A 24,405-nucleotide genomic window follows, 5' to 3' on the forward strand; every position below is an offset into this window, starting at 1 on the left:
CATTTGCATTGTCTTCTCATGAACAGAACCTACAACAAAAGCGTTCAGTTCATATATTTTTTCATTGTAGCTCTGCAAATCAGAAGCCTGTCGGCACTTTTGTTACAAAATTTTTACTTCCATGGATTTATACATTAAATGGGATGCTTATGCTTTCCAAGAAAGTTAACAGCTGTAAAGAAAATAAAGCTGGAAAAATGAGTGGAGGATATTAAAATGTAGCGGAAAATGTATTTTTAAGAGAAAGGTTTTCACATGTTTATAGAAAAATCAAACAGTTCATAGAAAACTTGCAAAGACTGAAGGGAAATACGAAGCAACAACTCCAGCTGTGAATGAGCCAAAGCACTGAATCTTTTCAAAGCACACCTGCGACTGCTGACCAGCCTGTAGCTGTCCTGCCCTGGGCTGAAGGCAACGGCGGGGGGGGGCAGGTGGGAGGAGTAGGTAGGAGGAACTGTGTGTTTCATCGTTGTAACTGCTTTCTTACTGAAAGGTTTGTCTGTAATAGTATCCTTTGTTTTTTCTTTTTTCTGTAAGAGAGGCTAAACATTCTTTGATCACACAGTTAAGATTTCAGGTATACTAATGACAAACTTGTCTCTACCTACAAAGCGTGTTTCTGCCTGTAATAAGACAGGATGAAACATGGTTTACTCCTCTGCCATGGCGATGGGTGACGCCACGCAAGCGCCCAGACTTCTGCAAGGCTTGGTGCCAGAATAATTCTGTCTGAGCTGGTGTTTTAGTGCAGGCAGGAGGTGCCAGGGCACGCGGGCTCGGGTGGAAAGAGTATGGAAACACGGCTTGGGAGAGGGAGAGAGCTGAGGAAGCAAAAGCCATGATTCAGGAGAGGGTTGTTGGTTCTGGGAATATCTGAAAGGATGAGTGATCTCAGAGGGAGCTAAATCTTCCAGTGCTCAGTGCTCGCAGCTGACCGTGTTTCCCCAGCCTGACGTCCTGCTGCCTATGGGTTACATAAGGCTCTGTTGTCACAACAGTCGCCGTGTCCAGCAACTGTGGCTTGTTTCCTTCTAAAAATACAGCCAAGTTTGGAGGTAACGTGGATGGCAGCATCAGGAATGCGTCAGCAGCTCACTGTCAGCAAGCTAGCAAAGCACATCTGGGGAAGGTGCCATGTAAATATAGCAAGTCTATTCTTATCTGATACCCTCCTGCAAAATGCTTTTCCCATTATCACCTCTCCTTTTCTTTCCCTTTATGGAAGGTTGTAACGTGTTTGCAGTTTATTTGAACCAGGTCCAGCCCCTCCTGCATGCAGTGCCTGACAAACCAGTCCTCTTCCTCCTCGTCCTCCTCTTCTTTTTCCTCCATTGTGTGAGCTCCCCAAGTTCATCCAGAAAATGGGTGTGCCTTAGAGATGGGGTTGGAGAACAGCTCATAGATTTTCTTGCATGAGGAAGATGTTTAAAGGTGGAGGATCCATCAGGACAAACACTGTGTTGACACTGATGGGAGCTGCCTTGACTTCCCAGATGGTAAGTGGCACAAGCAAGGACAGAAGCACCCATGGGACAGACAGCTCCCAAACCATTTAGGCTTTCAAAGTGCCTCCTGCTGATACTAACAGAAGTAACTGCTGAATTTGACTAAGAGCTCAACTCTAATACACCATAGACTTGCAGCTAAACCACAGGGTTAAACGGTAGCCACTCTTGCTGTACCAGAGCTACTTTCATCTCAGTGGTGTAATGGCAACAGTCTTTGGCCTGAAAAAAAGGCTGCTCAGTAAATTCAGGTCCTACTGGTTCCTCTAGGGACACTTTCTGTGTGGCAGGTGTTGCTCAGTGAGGAACGCAGTGCTTCGGCTCGGCTCGGAAGAGAACAGCGTAGCAGAAGCAAGGTTTCTATATTTCATTTAAGTAGTGTTGCCTTCTCTGCTTTGCCGTGGGGAAGTCCATGACGTTCACCATCGTTCAGCTCTCTTAATGTCTGTAACTGTGTGCTAAAATCCCATGAATTAATATAGGGGAGTTTAGAGTAAGAGAGGAAAACCAGGCCATGCTGCATATATCCTCTTCCTACCAGCTGCAGAGAGGTCCCCAGCTGCTTCTGATGCTGTGTCACCTGGAGATTCCAGCTCTGCCTCCTTGAGGGTTTCTACAGCATTGCCTGGGAGGTGCAGAAAGTCCTCAGTGACTTTCAGTATCCTCCCGAATCTCATCCTGCTGCTGTTTTCCTTAGGAAAAACACAGGGTCACTGCAGTAGCTCTTTTCTGCAGATGCTGCACAGCACCTCTTACCCTCTGAATGACACCACCAGAGGATAAACTATTTCAAACAAGCAATTTTGTTGTTTTTTTTTAAAGACCCATGATTGACATATTTAATAAGTATCTTCATTTAAAGAGGAGAACAAGCAACCTTTTAAAGATATATTTATTAATTTCCATGGATTTCAATCAAGTGCACGAGTAGAGGACCACCAGCAGCACTGTCTAGTCAGTGGAAAGCACTACAGTGAGGGAGTGCAAAGTACTGTCCTTCCCAATACTCTCTCCATGACAAATGCTTACAGCAAGAAATGAAGCGGGTATGTTTTAATCCCTTCCTGCATACATATGCTTTAATTCCCCAGTGCTTGACGGCCTTCTGAATGAAAGGCCGCATCTGGACCATTAGGCTTGAGCACTCCTTGCATGCATCTGGTCCTTTTTTAACCCATTTCACCTTTCACAAGCTCCTGTAGCAATGAGCTGCACTGTATAATCACGTGTGGTCTGAGTAATGCCTTTGGTCCAAACCTGCTGCCTGGTATTTTATTAGGCAGCATGGACAGGAACAGCAATAGTTCCTCCACACAAGGAAAGAGTTTCAGATCACTGAGGGCTGCTGGCCAGACGTTCAGGTCCTCTTCCATTGTAAAATACTGTGCGGTCCCTAGAGTTTGCATTCTCTTGGCCCTTATGAACATGCAGAGATTATTTCATAGGTTATCTATAGAAGAAGGACAGAATAATAGAAATTGAATCCGTGGAAAAGTCAGCATACAGCACCAGGACTGATTGTGATCAGAGGGCTGATGGCTTTAGGACCTTTCCCTTGCAAATACATTGAGTTACACCGTGTGTTTTATTTTTATCACTGGTATAAAAGAATGCAATTTTAGATCAGCTGAAGCAGTTAAAAGTTTGACCTGGACTTGACAAATTCCTTTGGCTGAACCAAAAAACCAGACAAATCCAAATGCCCTGTTCTAACAGCTGAACTGTGTAGTTACTGAGATGATTTATGAAACTTCTTCAGCTGGTGTACTTGTACTTCAGTCATCAGGATACTGGGATAGGAAAATTTTAATTTTATTGCTGCACAAAGGAGCATCAGTCCCTTGATGCATGAGTCGACTTTGGGAAGGGTTGCTAAATTACAGGGTGTTGAGAGAAGCACTGGCATCACTTAATCCCAAACAATCTTTGAAGGTTTTGAATTAGTTTGACTTTTTGTTAAGCTTGAGATCTGAAGAGCATTTTTCAAGTAGTTCTATTTCTATTTATTGATTAACTGAAAAACACAGCAGAATATTTTAAATTGCTACCATTTTTGTTGCAAATGAATGAGTGTTGTCACTGGATAGTGTTTTATCACTTAGTGGGTAATGGAGCGTGTAGGTTATCCTCACTTTCCAGCCATCACTGAGTTGGCCAGGTGTTACGGTTTCCTTTCCAAAGGCAAACCAAAGGTATTTCAACAATTGGAGAATATGAAATAAATTTCCTGGCACTGTCCCTTTGAAACTGATTTCCTAAAGAGATGACTGGCAAATCAAATAGGGCTGCAAAGATGATGAGGGGACTGGAGCATCTCTCGTATGAGGAAAGGCTGAGAGAGTTGGGGCTGTTTAGCCTGGAGGAGAGAAGACTGAGAGGGGATCTCATCAATACTTACAAATATCTAAAGGGTGGATGTCTAGAGGATGGGGCCAGACTCTTTTCAGTGGTGCCCAGTGACAGGACAAGGGGCAATGGGCACAAACTGCAACACAGGAAGTTCCATCTCAATGTGAGGAAAAACTTCTTCACTCTCAGGGTGACCGAGCACTGGGACAGGCTCCCCAGAGAGGTTGTGGAGTCTCCTTCGCTGGAGATATTCAAAACCCACCTGGATGCCATCCTGTGCAACCTGCTGTAGCTGAAGGTGCACAAATGTGGAACCTGAAGGTGCACAAGTCCATGGGACCTGATGAGATGCATCCACGGGTCTTGAGGGAACTGGTGGATGAAGTGGCCAGGCCACTCTCCATCATATTTGAGAAGTCCTGGCAGTCCAGCGAAGTTCCCGCCGACTGGAAAAGGGGAAACATAACCCCCGTTTTTAAGAAGGGAAAAAAGGAAGACCCAGGGAACTACAGGCCGGTCAGGCTCACATCCATGCCTGGCAAGATTATGGAGCAGACCCTCCTGGAGACTATGCTCAGGCACATGGAAGATAAGGAGGTGATTGGTGACAGCCACCATGGCTTCACTAAGGGCAAATCGTGCCTGACAAACTTGGTGGCCTTCTATGGTGGGGTTACAGCATCGGTGGATAAGGGAAGGGCAATTGACGTCATCTACCTGGACTTCTGCAAGGCATTTGACACTGTCCCACACAACATCCTTGTCTCTAAATTGGAGAGACATGGATTCAATGGATGGCCCACTTGGTGGATAAGGAATTGGATGGATGGTCGCACTGAAAGAGTTGTGGTCAACGGCTCAATGTCCAAGTGGAGACCAGTGACGAGTGGCGTTCCTCAGGGATCGGTACTGGGACGAGCACTGTTCAACATCTTTGTTAGCGACATGGACAGTGGGATCGAGTGCACCCTCAGCAAGTTTGCCGACGACATCAAGCTGTGTGGTGGGGTCGACATGCTGGAGGGAAGGGATGCCATCCAGAGGGACCGTGACAGGCTGGAGTGGTGGGCCCGTGCAAACCTCATGAAGTTCAACAAGGCCAAGTGCAAGGTCCTGCACATGGGTCAGCACAATCCCAAGCACAGCTATAGCCTGGGCGAGGAATGGATTGAGAGCAGCCCCGAGGAGAAGGACTTGGGGGTGTTGTTGGACGAGAAGCTCAACATGAGCCAGCAGTGTGCGCTTGCAGCCCAGAAAGCCAACCGTGTCCTGGGCTGCATCAAAAGAGGCGTGACCAGCAGGTCAGGGGAGGGGATCCTGCCCCTCTACTCCACTCTTGTGAGACCCCACCTGGAGTACTGCATCCAGCTCTGGGGGCCCCAATACAGGAGAGACATGGAGCTGTTGGAGCGAGTCCAGAGAAGGCCATGAAGATAATCAGAGGGCTGGAGCACCTCTCCTATGAGGACAGGCTGAGACAGTTGGGATTGTTCAGCCTTCTCTCAGAAGAGAAGGCTCCAGGGAGATCTAACTGTGGCCTTCCAGCACCTGAAGGGGCCTACAGGAAAGATGGTGAGGGACTGTTTATCAGGGGGTGTAGTGACAGGACAAGGGGTAATGGGTTTAAGCTGAAGGAGGGTCGATTTAGATTAGATGTTAGAAAGAAATTCTTTACTGTGAGGGTGGTGAGGCACTGGAACAGGTTGCCCAGAGAGGTTGTGGATGCCCCATCCCTGGAAGTGTTGGAGGCCAGGTTGGATGAGGCTTTGGGCAACGGGGTCTAGCAGAGGGTGTCCCTGCCCGCAGCAGGGGTGTTGGAACTAGATGATCTTGAAGGTCCCTTCCAACCCAAACCATTCTATGATTCTATGATCCTGCTCTAGCAGGGGGGTTGGACTAGACGATCTCCAGAGGTCCCTTCCAACCCCTACTGTTCTGTGATTCTGTGATTCTATGAATCTGTAAATATCCAAGTGATACTTGTTTCATCCAAGTTTAATTTTGCCAAACTGTTTTGCAGCAGCCCCAGCCCAGGCTGAAGGGTTTGTTTCTCCCAGCTGTATTGTTCACAGATCACTTCAGCCACGCTGAGTGAATGAACTGTGCAAACAGCAGTAGGGAAGGACAGAACCAGTGTTACCCATTTGTGAGGAGAGCCTGAAAAATCCCTGCCCACCCTACTTTGAAATTAGGGGCAGGCAGAGCTACACAAGTACAGCAGCATTTGGGCTGGGAGACAGCAGCGGTTGGTTGCCCGTCTACAGCAAAGGAGATACTACTGACTGAAGCAGGGAAGGCAATCTCAGCTCTGAGCAACTGATCCTTTCAATACCAATAATACGGGACTTTATAGAAATCAATTAGTATAAGCCACTTATAAGTGGTTTGATTTCCTTATTTGTAAGGGTTTGGATATCACTCTCCCTCAGTAGAACTTTAGAGAGAGGAATGGAAATAGATTTAAGTTATTTTGTGTACTGCTCAGGATATGATGAATCACACGCTCATACAGAGTTATCAATTAACTTGAGAAGAGGAACAGAGCGATAGATTCCAGCTGTGCATTCAATCTGATGTAAGCTGTAATTTATTCTTACAGCTTCAAAATGCACATGGAAACAAGAAGAGATAGTATGTTCTTTTGCAGCAGCAAGGCAATGGCGCAGAACTTCAAAGGCTAACTACCACTGAAGAAGCACGTTTACTGGTGAAACATTTGTTCACTGGTTTATATTATTAAAGAGATACCTGTAAATGAAGGAGGAAGCACACTTCATCAGGTATTTCCTTTTTATGTGGAAATTCTTGTTTGCCTTATCCTCTGATGATCCTACGGCAGCGACCACTGACAGCTCCAAAGCTGGCTGCTGTTCACAAGGAAGAAGCGCTACTGGCTTTTTTCCACCATCTCGCTATCCTAACCCTTCCTTGGGGCACATTCAGTCACTGCCCATTGCAGCTGACATAAAGCTATGATGGAGCGGGAAGATTCAGGAAAAGGGAAGAAAAAGCAGTGCCATCACGTACCAGTCACCATTCAGAGGGTATCACATCCTTGCCCATTGCAGCTGACATAAAGCTATGATGGAGCGGGAAGATTCAGGAAAAGGGAAGAAAAAGCAGTGCCATCACGTACCAGTCACCATTCAGAGGGTATCACATCCTTCAGCAACACCTTAAACTACAGATGGGGAGATGAACAAGTTAAGTGTGAGTGGCCCCAGTCAGGTAGAAGTAAAGAGAAAACAGAAATGTAGTCACTGCGCTCGTGTTGTCAGCACTGACTACTCATCTCTTATGAGCGTGCTGACAAGGCCAGTTACGCACTACTCTTTCAACAGGAGACGTAAAATGTGGACTGTGGGAGTGTAATTTCCTCCTCATGTGCCTAAGGCTTGATTTGTGAAAAGCAATTTAAGAGTAAAGTACGAACACAACATCCATAGGTACACAGTCCTTTGACTTTCAGAGAGGCTTATGGGAAGTGATGCCAATGAAAGTCTCTCTTCTTGTGGCATTTACCCCCAAAACAACTTCCCAAAGGACTGTGGTAATTTCTGGTTTCTTGGTCTGAATTCAGGGCATCTGAGATGAGAACAACTCCTTCTGTAGCCTAGTAATTGTCCTGTTTCTCTAATTCTGTCTTTTTTTAGTATCACATCTGTTCTAGTCCCCATAAAAAATAATTAAAAAAATATTTTACTCCCACAACCTGATGCAATTTATGGTTGTAAGAAAACGTGTAGTATATTTCACATAAGAGAAGAAATTGGTTGTTATCAGCTCCCACAATCTGGAATGTGATTTAATAAAATTCTAGCAATTTTATTAGTTGTAAAGCATGTAGATAAGTACATTTAAAGGGCAAATGAAGCAAGAATCAATTTTTTTACAAATTAAGGAGTTTTGTACAATCACCCTTCTCATGCATTTCAGTTTCTCTTTGAATGTAAAACCAGCTCCTGATGGGAAACTTTCTTCAGGTCTTATGTGAATACAGAATAACCTCAAGCCCCACGCCAATAGTGACAACGTCCTCCAGCTCCCTCAACTGGAAGAAGACATCTGCATGGAAGAGATCTCCCAGGAAAAAATAGGAACAAAAGCTGCCAAACAAAATGGGTTTGGGACTAGCAAAAGCGCCAAAAGGAGGAGGGAGGTCAGTTTTTGGTTATCCCCCACAATCTGTATATTCCAAATGGCACATAAAGGAGGGAGGTGCACAGTGTCCTTCACAGAGGGATGGACGGATGAACACTCACTCCCCGAGAAAATGCTTTTGTATTTCTGTATATAAGCAGCTCTTTTCTCTGATTATCAAGAATGGCTAGTACTGCTTTGGCAACCGGCAGGAGGGCCAGTATTTTATTTTTTTCAGGAAAAGAAAGCAAATCAGTATAATGAGCACTCACCAGTCCTGGAGAACAGATTCTAAAATACAGAGATGCCTTTGGTGTCTTATATTATAAAAGTAATTATCACAACAAGAAAAATGCACGTGCTGCGGAGTGTTATATTTTTTCTCTTGAAATGTGTGCTGTTGATCACTGCTACAGACAAGATTTACAGATAGCTTGGCAAATGACTGGTTTTGTAATTTGTACATCCGAAATACCGTGTCCTCAAAATTGGCAGATCTTTCAGAAAACTCTGATTAGGAACTGATTCTTCCTTCTCCCCACCCTAAAATTTGCTTCCATCTAGGGTTGTTCTTAAAGCTACGGTTTTGTCAGTATCAGAGAAGCAGTAATTTCTAGCTCAGGAGCTCTTTGATACACAGAGCTCCTGCTCACCCTACCAGTACACTTGAAACTCAGATACAGTAGGCAGTCAGGAGAGACCTGGTCACTGTAGTAGCCAGATTACACTGCGTTTCAGGCTTTGCTATTTCCTGAGCTTTTTGAAGCCATCAGCCTACGCTACGTCTTTGAGTGTCCCTGCTGCTGCCTGCACAGTGAAGGCTGCAATGGAAATCTGCCTCTTTACTTCTTCCCAGGCTTCACGTTGATCAGCTTTGCTTTCAATATCAAACATGGCATCATAGATCCCCGGGAAGGACTCTCCAGCATACTTGTTGTGACTGCTTGGAGCAAAGATGACATGTCTGTGGGGACAGAAGAAAAAAATGTATGTATACTAAATAAAATAACCATTAATGGTGTGCATGTACATTGTAGGGAACTGTATGTGTGCTACATAAAGCAGCTAAAAATCCTATGAAGATGAGAACTTACTAAATACTCAGGAAATCTACCTGTACCTGTCTTTAAAAGGACAGGAGGAAGTAGCCCCAAGGGCAAAATCTATAAGAAAGTGCACAGATTTAGGAAAGTAGCATTCTCCTTGGGAAAAGGTGATGTGTTTGTCTAATTATGAATGAAACTATGGTAATTTTTTTGAAAATGGGAGCTCAACAAACCCATTGAACTAATGGGGCAGCCCAGAACAGGGAATAAAACTAGTTACAGGTGTACAATGAGAAGAGGTGGAATAGAAACGTCAAAAAAATAACTGAGCAATTGAATGATGGTTGGCAGATCTAGGAAAGGAATGTGAAAAGAGTGGAAAAATCTATGGCAGAATTCTTGAGGAGAGCAGGAATCCTTCAGAGAAGTCATTATATTGGAACAGAACTGGGCAAAATTTTGTTTGTTGGTGGGTTTTTTTTTCTTAAATAATGAATAGCTGCAGATCTGCTTTTAAATTGATTTTTAAATTGATTTCGTTCATATGAATCTCAAAATCATAGAATCATTTATCTTGGAAAAGACCTTTAAGATCATCGAGTCCAACTGTAAGTTAGCCAGATATGTCCAGTCATAGGAAAAGGGAGAAACTGAGAGTAAAGTAAGGCAGTCACACACCTGACGCTGGAAGCTACCTTCTTGTCAAGTGTTCTAATAAATGCACTGGGTTTTTATAAAGGGTATTGTGGTGCACTGAACATTGTCTTTCTACAGGCCCATGTGCTTGTAAAGAGAAAAGTTCAAGAATAGCTAGTTAATGATTTAAGCTAGGAGAAGCATCTACAGAAGCAGCCAAAGCTGGGACAGATGGGACTCTGCAGCACAGCTCATGGGCTTTTATCTACCCTTTGCTCAAAGGTCACTCTCTCCAAGCTCTCTTCTGGACTTCTCTCTTCACTTGACCCTCACTACACATCTGTTCTCATCCTCTTCTCCCTTTTACTCTACCCTCCTTTCTTTCCATACAGTTGATTCTCCACTCAATCCTCACTTTGTACAGGTTTAAAAGTGCAAGTGGTAACAGAAATAGTACTACACACCTGCAAATAAAAGTTGCAGAGTGTGATGGCTAATAAAAACAGAGTGCCAGACCCAAGAAGAAGAATTAGGCACCACAAGACTGGTGTAGCCAAGGAGTTTTCCTTGGGGGTCATAAACAAAGCCCACTACTCACTGGATTGTACCTAAACCAGAATCTGTTGAGTTATAATTCCTATATGAGACCTATACAGCAGTTAACTGACCAGTTAGGGTGGGGTTCACCCACAAAAATGCAGTGCCTTAGACAGCTGGTCAAGAAACTTGTTACCTCACCTGTAAAACTTCCTTCCTGGTAAGCCAAGAGGATCAATGAAAGCTCTTTCTATAAACATCAGCTGATCGTTCATGATTCGCACTGCAACGGGACTGCAGAAAATGGAGACAGAGGCATTTCACACAATGAGGAAACATGACTTCCCAGTTTCATTTAAAGTTTTCCTCTTCTTTGGACAGAAAAAAAATGACAAAGATGGTCTACAGTTTGAAAAAGATGACGTTTTGCAAACGGAGATATTAAATATATGTTATATTAATTCATTAGGATTTCCATGTTAGAAAACTCAACTACAAGATTTCACACTATGCAAAATAAAATGGGAGTCTTTCTGAGACTGTCAGATACTTGCTTAGTATTAAATGGCACTAGAAAGATCCCACTTGACAGAGGGGAGCAGAAGGCTGAGATTTAGATCAAGAAGAAGATAGCTAGATTTTGGTGTCCACCCATAAGCCAAGTGTCCAAACTCCTGCTCTAATCTATAGAGTAACACAGTTAAGATGGAATTTAGTTGCCTAAACACAACTATCTGGAACCGTACTGGGTGCCGAGGAGCACCTGGCCTCCAGCCACTGCACTCAGAGGGCACAGGAGTCCCATAGGGCCCTTAGGTTTTCAGTCTGAAGCATCACCCTGTCTCCTTGAGGTGTGCTGAAAGTACAAATTCTGGCATCACCTACAACACTCAAATGTAGGTGTCTAAATACAGAGCTCAGTCGAACTTTGACTTTCACTGCTACCTGCCACTCCTTGTATTACAATAATTTTCATGACAAGCTGATACTAGCAATAAGCTCTACAGCTGATACTATTCATCATGGGAAGCAGAATTCACCTTAGCAAGTATTTCCCGACTTAGAGTTCAAGGGCTTTATTCTACACTAATCAGAGAGGCTCCTTGTGTAGTCACTGGAAAGAAAGAACTGCCATCCTGGGTACCTAAGGCAGATATACATATATTATTTTTTTTTTTCAGACTTACTCTTTCTTGTCCACTTGTTCAAGTCTCCTGTGAAATTCAGCAGCAGCCTTTGAGAAGTTCACCACAGCAGAAAAAAGAGGATCTAGAAAAGGAAAGACTTTGTGAACAACTTCAGAGTATCTGCTGAGCCCGATATACCTTTCAGTTGCCCAGTGGGAGAAAAACTACATTTGTTTTACTGATATAATTGCATTAATTTTGTTATCCTTCCATAATTCATTAGTTTTTCTAGCGTAGATTTTAAAGAGCTGCACTACTAGCAGTAACAAAGACCTTGTGCAACGAGGCCAACAATAAAGAACAATGCTTGATAAAGCTTTCACAAGTATACATTTTCCCTCTGCCTGGCAAGGAAAAGACTGGCTGGCGTTGCAGAGAAGTCTGCAGTTTCCTTTTTAACAAAGGGGTGCACTGCAGCATTTAGGTATAAAAAGCCTGACTTACTTATCAAAAATACCAGCTCTCCCAGCAGGCCGTGGAAGGGCAGCAGGATTTCCCTCTTGGAACATTATGTCCTATTCATATCATAACAGAATAGTGTGTCATGTATATTGAATAGTATTAGATGAGGCATAAAAGACACAACAGTTATGGAACACAGTGATAGACAAGGTAGATGGAAGCAGCCAAGTCCTGCGCTTGCTCCGCACGTGCACTGGAGTTACAGCATAGGAGGTGTCTCTGCCACAACCCTGCGTGCCATCTGTACTGGGTTTGCATGGCAAGGTTTTGGTAGCGGGGGGCTACAGGGGTGGCTTCTGCGAGAAGCTGCTAGAAGCTTCCCCCATGTCCGACAGAGCCAATGCCAGCCAGCTCCGAGATGGACCTGCCGCTGGCCAAGGCCAAGCCCATCAGCAACAATGGTGGTGCCTCTGGGGTAACAGAGTTCAGAAGGGGAAAACCACCAAGAGCAATTGCAGCCAGAGAGAGGAGTCAGAAGATGTAAGAGGAACAACTCTGCAGACACCAAGGTCAGTGAAGAAGGAGGGGCAGAGATTCCCCTGCAGCCCATGGAAAAGACCATGGTGAGGCAGGCTTTCCCCCTGCAGCCCATGGAGGATAATGGTGGAGCAGATATCCACCTGCAGCCCATGGAGGACCCCCATGCTGGAGCAGGTGGTCCTGAAGAAGGCTGTGACCCCCAAGGAAGCCTGTGCTGGAACAGGCTCCTGGCAGGACCTGTGGACCCCGTCGGGGACCCATGCTGGAGCAGTCTGTTCCTGAAGGACTGCACCCCATGGAAGGGACCCATGCTGGAGCAGTTGGTGAAGAACTGCAGCCTGGGGGAAGGACTCACGTTGGAGAAGTCCATGGAGGACTGTCTCACATGGGAGGGACCCCACGCTGGAGCAGGGGCAGAGTGTGAGGAGTCCTCCCCCTGAGGAGGAAGGAGCGGCAGAGACACCGTGTGATGAACTGACCACAACCCCCATTCCCCGTCCCCTTGTGCCGCTGGAGGGAGGAGGGAGAGAAATGGGGAGTGAAGTTGGGCCTGGGAAGAAGGGAGGGGTGGGGGGAAGGGGTTTTAAGATTTGGTTTTATTTCTCATTGCTCTACTCCGTTTTCATTGGTAACAAATTGGATTAATTTTCCCCAACTCAAGTCTGTCCTGCCCGTGACAGTACCTGGTGAGTGATCTCTCCCTGCCCTTATCTCAACCCAGGAGCCTTTCGTTATATTTCCTCTCCCCTGCCCAGCTGAGGAGGGCAGTGACAGAGTGGTTTTGGGGGGCACCTGGCCTCCAGCCTGGGTCAGCCCACCACACCATCCCACAGCGCTGTGCTCAAGCCCCAGGATTTTGCCCGTTACACCTGACTATGTGCGGGCGGGCTGGCAGGTAACTCAGTTGCTGTTTCCTGCTGTCCCTGGCAGTATGTCCAAGCCATGTGGAGTAACTTGGCCAAAGCAGCAGCAGGCCTTTCCTTTAATGACAGTATCAGCTGTGGTGATTTTCCTGTGGAAGGGTCTATTTAATACAGACCTGGGAAAAGTATCAATTTACACAACTAATTTTTGTAGAATAAGTAAAAGGTGGATGTTATGAGGAGAAGAACTTCTGACCTTACCAAAATTCAACCCAATTACAAAGAAGGAGGATTTACAACTTGTACATTTTGCCCGCAAGTTTCAGAAAACGTCGGATAAACCAGAGTATCCTCTCTTTGATCGTACAGGAATATGGGGCATAAGATTAAGTCATCTCCTAAATCAGGTCCTCCGTTGGCAACGATGGCCCTTCGCTGTTTATAATGTTATCACACTATTTTAGTGTGATAGGTTCTCTGTAGATAGATTTATCACACTATTTAGTGTGATAGGCTTTCTGTTCCCATGACTCATTGAAAGCTGTTCTGCAGTCTCATTTGCTCTTCTATTTCTAGCCAACTTATTTATTCATCACCAGCCTACACTTGCTTGTTCTTGTATTAATATTTTTGTTTAGTTTACATAATTAGAGGCAGAGATTTTATGTATGCAACCTGTTTACGGACTGCAGCATAGACCGACCCATGTCACCTTGTGAAGGTGAGAATTTACACTTGTCCACATCCATGGCAATAGTTACAAGTTTGCCAGAGGATGGAGTTCTGCCCTGATGACATCATGGCTATATCGTGGCAACAGATTATATTTCAGAAGCAGTAGGAGGGGATTTAGGAGATAAAAAGAAAGGTCATCTGGAAATATGTAAGAGAATTTGTGCCCGTGTTCACTAGCTATTCAGTGCTGTCAGTGTTGGTTATTTTAGAAAATATCACATTTTTTTTCCCTGCAAACCTTAGTTCCTGAGAGCATATGACTACAAGTACATATTTAATGAAGAAAGGTTTCCAGCCTTCATTGTTGCAGAGGAACAGGTGAAATGTGAATCCAACGGCAAATAAACACCTTAATATATTATTTTGAAGGACAATTATGTGATTTATTCAGGCTTAATTAACAATTTTCTGACATTCAGTGTTGTCAATAGGCAATTCTGTGAAAATGCTGAGTGAAATGAATTTTCATTTTCACAGTATTGTAAAAACTGCCTATATATTTTAATGCACTCTGCTGCAATAGAATAAACAAAATTTTAAAATTATAGGTTTATTCAATAAATAATTTTAAACTGATCAGGCATCAGGGAAGAGATATGAAAATAATGAAAAGACTGAAAAACATGCCTTGTAAAAACTGGTCAAAGTGACACATCTATAAAATTATTAAGGAGAGGGTTAAGTGATATTTGGGGGGAAAAAGCTAAAAAAATGATTGCTTCTAGAATATAGGAACAAAAATAGATGCATTGGTCAGAACGTAGTTTGGGCAACTTCTAATCTGAAATGAGAAACTCAAACAATGAAAATAAATGACTTAACAGAAATTTTCATAGATGTTCTACTAGTGTAAAAATAAATTCCAGATTTGATGTTTCCTTACAAGATATGCTGCATTAAACACAAGAAAGTATTGAATTCTGTTATACAAAATCTCAGACCAGATGATCCCTCACACAAGGTTTCCTCTGACTTTTACAAAAAAAGGGTGTCTTTCCAAAATAGTCAAGAATTTTTCATCTAAGCCATTATGTGAAGTTTTAAATGTCAGTTTTAGTTTTCCCCAAATAAGGATGTGATTTGAGTTTCTTCTAATGTTTCACACAACCCAAAAGAGTATTGCAGGTCCAAAAAGCTTCTTTATGTCTCTAAACCATGAGTCTATCAGCTACCAAGTAAATTAGGACTGGCTGAAAATCCTCCTTGGTACAGAAAGACAAGGAATGAATGAGGCAAGAAGAAAGGAAAGGGGAAGGGGAAGGGGAAGGGGAGACGAAGGGAAGGAAAGGAAGGGAAGGGGAAGGGGAAGGGGAGACGAGGGGAAGGGAAGGGAAGGGAAGGGAAGGGAAGGGAGAGTGGAAGGGAAGGGAGAGGGGAAGGGAAGGGAAGGGGGAAGGGGAAGGGGAAGGGGAAGGGGAAGGGAAGGGAAAGGGGAAGGGGAAGGGAGGAAGGTGAGAGAAAGAAAATTACTGTGGTAGCTATCCTAGCCTGGGATCCAGAACATGCTGCTACTTTCTTCCTGGTTTATATGCTTCATAGCAATGTGTTCAAGTGCTTCAGCAAATGGACGTATTTAAGCAGAAGAGTTAAGAGAAGTGATTCTGTTGCCTAAAAGTGGTATCCAGGCACTGAGACAGATGGTAAGCAAGTGTCTCGAGGTCAGATGAAGTCTTTGTCTGGGGAGGAATGGGCACCTATGTCTCCCAAGTTCCAGTCATTTGCCATAAATGTTTAACTTGTCTTCTTTTTTAAGCAAGAAAATGAGAAGCAGGCTAATACTGTCTCTGTGTTCTGCATTTGACTGTGGTCCATGACTGCTCATGACCACTGCAGTAATGCCCAAAATTAGTAATATGCATGTGAATTATTATAACCCTCTCATCTATAATGTGTTAAACCTATGTTATGTTTAGAAAAAAAAAGAGGCTCTTTATTATGGTGGCAGAGTTGAAACAGGAAAGTAAGGAATTCAATTTTAGAGCTATAACAGATATATTTTGTCCTTGCATAATTCTAATTAATGCACTTAAGAAATACTGTTGTGGTTATTACTCACCAAATGATACTTTGTAAGTTTTCAGCTGTTCTTCATGCTTCTTGGCCAATTTATAAATTCTATTGCTGTATCCTTTTAAGGCTTCTCCATAATCTCTACAGTCGAATGGAATGACCTGAGAATCTGCAAGTTCATAAACCAGCCTGCCTCGTAACAGGGCAATTGTTAGCTGTTTCTTGAAGGTGGGGTCATAAAATTTTTCCACTAATTCAAAGGTCTCATACACAGTGTGATAAACAGGATAATTGCTGAATTTGTCGGCTTTCTGAAAAAGAGCAAATAGATTTGTCAGTGCCCTGTATTCTAACTTCAGTTAAGGGATGTATTGATCACCTAACGACTATGACAGTTTCCAAATCAAAGAAGCTATTTGCTACAAAACACAATTTACTGTCCTTCCATTTTTGTGTGTTCATTTTAAGAAACTAAAACAACCTGAATGCAAGGACTGTTACACAAGTTTAAGTGAGCAGGCTTCCTTCTCTCTATCTGCACAGCCCTGCCTTCAGTTCCATCGTACACAGATTGCCTTCACTGGGAGTGAAAACAGGTTGGGGTTCTGGATAGCTGTAGTCCTCGATCATGGACCCTTTATCTTGTGTAGTTATTTCTGCACACAATCAAGGAAGATTTGCATATTAAGGGTCCTACTAATAGTATGGTGGAATGAAATATACACCTCAAATCAGATTCTATAAATACCTTTCTGTGAACTTGACAGTCTATAGAATATACACATCACCGTAACTTGTTTTATTCTCCAAACATTTAGGTTTCTTTCTAAATTAAGATATGGCACTGATATACAAACCAGTCAAAGATTCTTTGAGGCTTTTTTATTAATTATGAATAAATGGTTTTAAAAGATGACTGCTTAGCAGTATCAAACTTCTTCAAGCAATCTGGAAGACTTACCCTATTCTTGGTATAACGGACTCTGCCTGATGCAATTCCCAGTCGCTGAAAGTAAGCTTCAAAATCACTGCCTGATCCCAGTTTGTTTATTCTACATGTAGAAAAGACATCTTAGTGAGTGCACTTACTTTATAGTATGCTAGTAATTGATGCAAAATGCAGATTTTTCAAAGAAATGGAGGTCAGTTCTTCTGGAGGGCACATCAGGGACATAAATAAGATCAGAGACTAGAGGAGTGGCAAGCTTAATTACTGATTTAGTTATCTAATTCAGTATCCTATATTACTAGGAAGATCTTTTAAAGGTAGCAATCCTGCTTATGACACTGACCACATTCAAAAAAATATACACATTATACACAAAAGCTATAAAATTATATCAGACATGTCTCTGCAATCTTAAAACTTTAACCATCTATTTCCAAACTAATATGAATTGAGCAGCAATATATGTAAAGAAAGATGTGCTTATATACTTAGCAAATTTCACAGTAGAATCAAAGACTGATAAATAATTTTCACTGCAGAAGACATAATTAGCATTTGTTACTTAGAAGTAAATATTGCCATCTGCTGGGTAGGTGTGGCAAGACAGAGGAAAAGAAAATGATAATAAAGACAGATGTAATATTCTAAGTATTTTCAGATATTTATGTATGTTTTATATTACATTTTAGGTTTATATGTATAGCCTGATGAATAATTGATGTTTCTCAGCTAAAAAAAGAAAAATAACCCAGCTAAAGTTCTTGTGTTAGTATAAATTTCTGCAAGGAACTGTTTGTGTCAACTGAGAAAGGTCAGATCTGGTAGCTTTTTCAAAAGGAATAAATCTCAGTGAGTCTAACGAATCTAGAAACTCATCTTACCAGGGCCTGAAAGACAGGGTAATACATGGAGAACATTTGGGTCAAATCACACAAAGGAGCAGTTCTATTTACCTTACGTGAGTAATGCCACCTTGTGAATAAGATTTAGCCCTATGAGTCACAGGCTCCAAGAGTGTTTTGGAGTTTTAATACCTTCAGATATAGATTTGTAAGGTATCACATTTATATCTATTGTATAAAAAAAGGAGTTAGTATCATGAGAGCTTTTTAATTACCAGTCTAGGCAGTTTCTTTCATTGAGCATTTGCTTATACTAACAATTTTGATATTCTCTCATCTAGTAGGGGGACTAAACTATATTTGGAACTCTTTCCCCGCCCTGCTCTTTTTTGATTGCTTTCCAAATTGCTTTTCTGCTAATAAAAGGCCTTTAAAAAGTGTGAGCGTTTCATTTTACAGCAGGCATAGATGTCACCTTCATTAAAAAAAAGTCATAAAATTTTATTTTATTTTACTTTAAAAGATATTGCTAGAGAGTCACCTTGTACTAAAAGGTTTTGTATTGCTCTTATCAATAGCACACCTTGAAAAATTCTGGAGAGTAGCCATGCTATGATATGATGAAAATATTGAGAAAGAAAAAATAGATTAACAACTTACCTGGGATAGCTATTATTTTCAGTTGCAGGATCTTTCTCAAGCCAACTCTCATAAAGAGACTTATTTTCATAACCCTCATCAGGGCTTAAAATCTGGAGAGGAAAAGCATGTAATATCACTGGAAGTATCTCTAACTCAATTCATTATCAAAGGAGACCTTTACGGCTATCATCTGCATCATTCTTAACAGCATTGCTGCATGCAGGGGAGTACACATTCACTATTTACATTTGTTACGTACATTTATGGATCCCAACCACAAAAAGCATCTCACAGGCACTTAGAACCAGCCACAGACAGTGGGGAAGAGCAGGTTAAAAGCTCAAGGACACTAGCTGGAGCTCATCCACTTCTGGGGGAAGTGGATCCTGGGGATTTCTAGGACTTCTTACCACCTTATTATGGCACTGTGTATGCACAGACACAACAGCATATATAGCACCATGGAGCACCAGGATGCCCCAGCTGCTTTCCTTTCAGCAGGCAAGGGGACATGACAGCCCTAACCCTGCGGAGGTTTGCCCTGCACAGCAGCAATATGGTCTCAACAAGATGAGCCTGAAATTTGACTGCTTTTTCTATAGGAAGAGTACAAAGGAAGGGTCAAGCCCAGTCATTAGCTCCATGACAGCAGTGCCAAGGGGACTCAGCCAAGACTGCAGCACCATTGTTGCACACTGTTTGTACAAATGTAGGTCCCACTGTCCTGGTTTTGGCTGGGATAGAGTAAATTTTCTTCCTAGCAGCTGGTATAGTGCTGCGTTTTGGCTTTAGGATGAGACTAATGTTGATAACGTACTAATATTTAGTTGTTGCTAAGCAGCATTTACAATTAAGTGAAGGACTTTTCAGCTTCCCAGGCCCTGCCAGTGAGGAGGCATGAGCCTTCTGTAGGAGGTGCAGAAGAAGCTGGGAGAGCACAGCCAGGACAGCTGACCCCGGCTGGCCAAAGGGATATTCCATACCATATGGTGTCATGCTCAGTATATAAACTGGGGGGGAGTTGACTGGAAGGGCTGTGGCTCAGCAGGTGGCTGGAGATCGGTCAGTGGGTGGTGAGCAATTGTGCTGTGCATCACTTGTTTTGTATATCCTTTTATCATTATCATCATCATCATCATTATCATGTTCCTTTTCTGTCCTATTAAACTGTTTTTATCTCAGCCCATGAGTTTTACTTTTTTTTTGATTCTCTCCTTCATCCCACAGTTGGGGGAGTGAGCGAATGGCTGTTCTAGCTGCCGGCTTAAACCACAACACCCACCCTTACCTTAAAAAAATCAAAAAAGCTGTGTAACCAGGATGGAAAAAGTAAGCATTAGTACAGCCATCATACAGCCAGGAAGACTATGAAAGAGTATAAAATAAGTTGACCAAACCTCTTAGAAAATCTGTGACAGAGGTAAAAATAAATCAAGACCCTGGCCTTGGTCTCCATCTACACTTAAACAATCTTTAATAGACATGGTTCTTTAAATGTAAGATGGGTTATAAAGTGCAGAGGACTGGTTTTTGGGTTTTTTTCCAATATACAAAGCATAAATGTTCGTGGCTAGATACACAGTCCCACAGTATTGTTGAGACTTAAATTCTGCATTGAAAAATATACAGACTCCAAATTGAAAATCCAAGGAGTTCTGACCTCTGAGATTATGTCAGCAGCTAGCAGAAAAATAACAACTTTGTGAAGTAACTGCTTGGCTGCTGTCATTTTCAGGGCACTTTGGTCTAGTTCTAGGGCTAAATTGAAAATGGCACATTAATAAGAGCAACCTGAACTCTGACATATGGGAGTAAAAGTACTCCATGCTCTGGCAGAGATGTTATTCTGACAGCTCTGGTCATGTAAAAAACATTTGCCAGCTTTTTCATACAATGCTGAGAGCCCAATAAAACATACCATTTGCCCTGACTTAGATCCAAATCTAGAATCAGCATAAGCTTACTGCTACCTCAAGGGAAGATGCGGAGTTCTTTAAGTATAAATACGAAGTGAGAAATGATGATCAGACAAAGGAACTGGAGTTGAACTATTGCAGATGCTGGCTGGTGGCTACCAATTGTCTAAAGCCTAGCAGTAGAGCAGGGCCAAAAAAGACTTTCAGGAGCTAAATGTCCCAACTGTATGCAGAGGACCACAGTTAAATGCAGAACTCCTAGAAAGATGACACTTCATGGGTGCACTACATTTTTTTGGTGAGAAGTGGCTCACTAAAAACCAAGAAGAGCAAAGAGCTCTTGGGATGTTGGACAGCTGGATGTTGGACTCTTTAATATGAACAGAAATAACTTACTTTTTGGACATGCATAACCACCCACATCTGCACTAATGTTCCTTCACATACTGGGCTTTCTGAATGAAATTCAATCCCATGCAAAAGCCTAATGCAAAGCATAGGGAACATTTCAGTCCCCTTTATGCTGTTTCCAAGAATTAACTAGGACTCCTGAAGTGCACAGGACTTCTCACTATTCCTATTCAAGAAAGTAATGACCAGGCTATGCAGAGACTTAATGGACTGAGGCTTTGATGTGTACATGTGGCTTCCCAATGTCATCCAAAATCAAATGCATTGCAGTTGAAATAGCAAAACTAAGAATACAATCACTCTGCCTTAGTCCTTCTAGCCCTTACAGAAATTAGGTTGTGGAGGTTTTTTTTTTTTCAAATTAGTGGAAAAGACACAACTGATTAGCAAAGGTACAGATTGTAGTCTTTGGTTATTGTTATAAAAGGCTACCTAAATGCAAGTGAAGAAAAAAAAAAATAAAGAAAATTAAGCAGATCCCTCTGCAAAACAGAGCTTCCCTGTCCTAGCTGTTTCTTTAGTTTCTCTCCCTCTTTTGCTAATCCAAACCACTGGAATTTTTAGACACCTAGAGAATAAAGATGTTTGAACCCTTAAATGAATTTTATTCCATGATGCTAGAAGCGGTGAGCCAAGTAAAAGATGTGCCATGTTTCTACAGGGTCTATTAGTCATCTGTATACATGTTTCAATGCCAACAAAAATGGTGTCCTAGCTAGAAGTGGTCCTTCAGCAAACACACTTTGGTATCCCTGACTTCTCTCCAAGAGTCCATCAAAACATCTTTTTCCTTGGGAAAATTCCAACAGTCTCTATGAATGATCTTGCAGAAAACTTCAAAAGAGTATAAGTGCTTCAGAGAAAGGTTTTGCAGCCTGTGATTTATGGATCACTGGAGGTCACTGGTGGCACATCAACACTGGTAAATTAAAGATGGTTTGGAAATGAAAACTATCATGTTGAATCACTGTAAAACCCCCATGATTTTCTTTTTCAAAAAGATGAGAGGTGGTCCCAGGTTTAGCAGTAAAAAAAAAAGAGGAAAACAATCCTCTAGAGAAATGTGGCAAGGAGTGACACGAATTGATTTAGCAAGACAGCAAAACAAAAAAAGAGTAAAAAGAAAAAAAGGATTGCAGATGAGATTCTTTGGACAGAGACAATAGGATAAAAGAAAATTGGGGAAAGTGCACCTTGACTGTACAGAAAGCAGAGAACAGCAGAGAATCAGAATGTTGTCGCAGAATCCTGCTCTCTGGAACAGCAGAAAATAAAAGGTATTTGTGGGTTTTGTCTATAACAAGCTAACAAGAAAAAAAAAAATCTAAGTTTTACCAACAGTGGCTTTAAGGAGCTCAGGGAATAGTCCAACTTCTCACTGACAACTCTCTACCATAACACAATGCCTTTTACAAATGGAACTATGAAGAATATAGATGAATAGAATGTACTTCTAGAAGCTTTTTAGCAAGGAAACAGCATGGAATTATGGAATAGTTGTCAGGTTTTCTATTGTTTATGTCATGCTTCTACTGTTAAAAGCTTAAATAACACCGAATAAGAAAATTTTCAAAAAAGCCAGCCTCAAGTACTTCATATGGTACTTTAATGGAAGTTTTCTATTCAAACCCAGCATTAGTTGAGTAGTTGACTTAAGATCAAGAGCGAGGTACTATTTTTAGCCCAGAGCATTTTTTTTTTTACTTTGTTTAAGAAAAACGTATCCCTGGGTAAGTGGCTCACTGCAGACAAAGTAAATTATTTTATCCCTGCAGCACTAGGGACATGGAAATTTTTATAGGCGAAACAGAATGCCTTTCAGTGTGTGAAGTGTCACAGCTAACATTAAAACAAGCACAGCTTCTTCCCCCGCAAGGAAGAAAGAGTAAGATAGAAAGAGTTGATAAGAAAATAAAATGTAGAAAAGAAGAACATGGGGATAGCGTAAATAAACTGCCCCAGATTTAAACCATGACTTTTCCAGTGTTAGAGAAAGTGTACTGCATTTAAAAATAACTCAGATGAATGCATCTAACGGGATGGGAGGCTAGTAGCTGGAGTCATCCTATCAAGTGCTGTTACAGTGCAGATTTTTACACTGGACCAAGTCACTTGGGTTCCCTTAAAATCAGGGGAAAAAAATAGTCGGAGAGCTCTGTATGTATGAGTAGATGACCACATTCGGTCAAATGAATTTCATCCTAAAGGTACCTATTTCTACCCATTGCCTTTAAAGGGAGCCTACATTGCTTAGGTCATAGAATCGTAGAATCATAGAATCATAGAATGGTTTGGGTTGGAAGGGACATCAAAGATCATCTAGTTCCAACACCCCTGCTGTGGGCAGGGACACCCTCCACTACACCAGGTTGCCCAAAGTCCCATCCAACCTGGCCTTCAACACTTCCAGGGATGGGGCCTCCACAACCTCTCTGGGCAACCTGTTCCAGTGCCTCACCACTCTAACAGTAAAGAATTTCTTCCTAAGGTCAGATAGAGATGTCTGCTGTTAACTGAGATGAATCCAGATCTGACATAGCGACAATGACTCATGCTAGGTCCCAATCTGGTTAACTCCTCATATGGGCAATGAAGTTTCATGCTTTAATGGATCACAATCTTTCAGCCTTATGATAAATCATCTGAGAGGTGAAAGCAAAGGAGTCATGATTAGACCACTTGTAATGGTCTACTCATGCAAATCTGTACATCTGGCCTGTTACAAAATGTGCTCAATCCTTCAATATTTATCACAGTATTTCAGGGACTCAGTGAGATGTGAAGAAGATTCAGGAGGGCACAGAGAGAGAGAGAAAATGGTAGCTAGCCAATGTGAAAATGAATAGATTCTCTTTTGCACATGAAAGGGAAATTTAAAATGCAATTTATTTCCTTGAATGCTTATCACTTTGGAGAACTGATCTTGCTCAAGTGTTTTATTATCTTGGTTTTTTTATTAATATTTTTACTATATATTACACATAATATTCCACTTCTGTCAGTGACACATTTCAACCTTTCTAAGAATACTGAGGAACTGTGAGCCTGGACTGTCTACCAGTGATGGGATGTTTTGCTATTGAATTTGGTGGGATCAAGATTCTTCCAGCACAAGGATAAGATAAATCCAATATTATTCAAGAATCCAATTTTATCCAACAAACTTGCAGGTTTGCTTTCTTAGAAAGTCACAAATAATAGGCAGTGTGATTCTGTACCTCTTTTGTCAGGTTATACACCAGTTTGTAGAGAAGAGGCGTGCAGTCAGCTCTTAATGTGTAGTTACCTGAAAATGAAACAAAGACATGGAAAGTTTCCCTTCACATACCAGTGGCATTATCTTTTTAGTGAATTAAACCCCACAGTCCTTTCTTAGTCAAACTTCTTGACTCCAAGGCAAGAATTTAGACCTTGTCTCAGAATATATACAGAAATAGACTACTTGGTCACATTCTATAAGCGACTGCTACTGCGTGACAATGATGCATTGGTTATAGTACATACACAGTAATGTAATTAAGCCTTCCCATAGTTCTAAAATATGCCCAACTATCTCTCATTAGCTACAGGCCCTTGTCACTCCTACACTTGTGTTAAACAGAAGGCAATGGTAACAAAAACTAGGATGGTAAAATAAAGTTAGTGCATTCAGGAACTGTGCAGGAGGAAAGACATTCCCTGGAAGATGCTTT

General features: G+C 42.0%; 1 protein-coding gene and 1 long non-coding RNA gene across 5 annotated transcripts in view; one reads left to right on the plus strand and one right to left on the minus strand.

Moving 5' to 3' along the window:
• Window positions 1-7,714: 7,714 nt before the first annotated feature.
• LOC129201403 (uncharacterized) lies at window positions 7,715-11,531 on the plus strand. Its single transcript, XR_008575390.1, has 3 exons — window positions 7,715-8,016; window positions 8,854-8,984; window positions 11,398-11,531. It is a non-coding gene; the product is annotated as an uncharacterized LOC129201403 (long non-coding RNA).
• The window catches only part of NAALAD2 (N-acetylated alpha-linked acidic dipeptidase 2), a 34,417-nt gene continuing 18,364 nt past the window's right edge, over window positions 8,353-24,405 (minus strand). For 3 of the 4 annotated variants that reach the window (XM_054812623.1, XM_054812622.1, XM_054812625.1), the window contains 7 exons: window positions 23,932-23,999; window positions 18,405-18,496; window positions 16,915-17,005; window positions 16,000-16,264; window positions 11,404-11,485; window positions 10,418-10,510; window positions 8,353-8,961 (listed from right to left, as the gene is read on the minus strand). In XM_054812623.1, coding sequence (XP_054668598.1) covers window positions 8,772-8,961; window positions 10,418-10,510; window positions 11,404-11,485; window positions 16,000-16,264; window positions 16,915-17,005; window positions 18,405-18,496; window positions 23,932-23,999 — 881 coding nt within the window. In that variant the 3' untranslated portion in view covers window positions 8,353-8,771. Of the gene's footprint in view, window positions 8,962-10,417; window positions 10,511-11,403; window positions 11,486-11,843; window positions 11,919-15,999; window positions 16,265-16,914; window positions 17,006-18,404; window positions 18,497-23,931; window positions 24,000-24,405 lie in introns of those variants that run through there. The other variant, XM_054812624.1, reaches the window with a different exon arrangement.

The sequence above is a fragment of the Grus americana genome, chromosome 1 (genome assembly GCF_028858705.1).
Source record: "Grus americana isolate bGruAme1 chromosome 1, bGruAme1.mat, whole genome shotgun sequence".
Lineage (NCBI taxonomy): Eukaryota > Metazoa > Chordata > Aves > Gruiformes > Gruidae > Grus > Grus americana.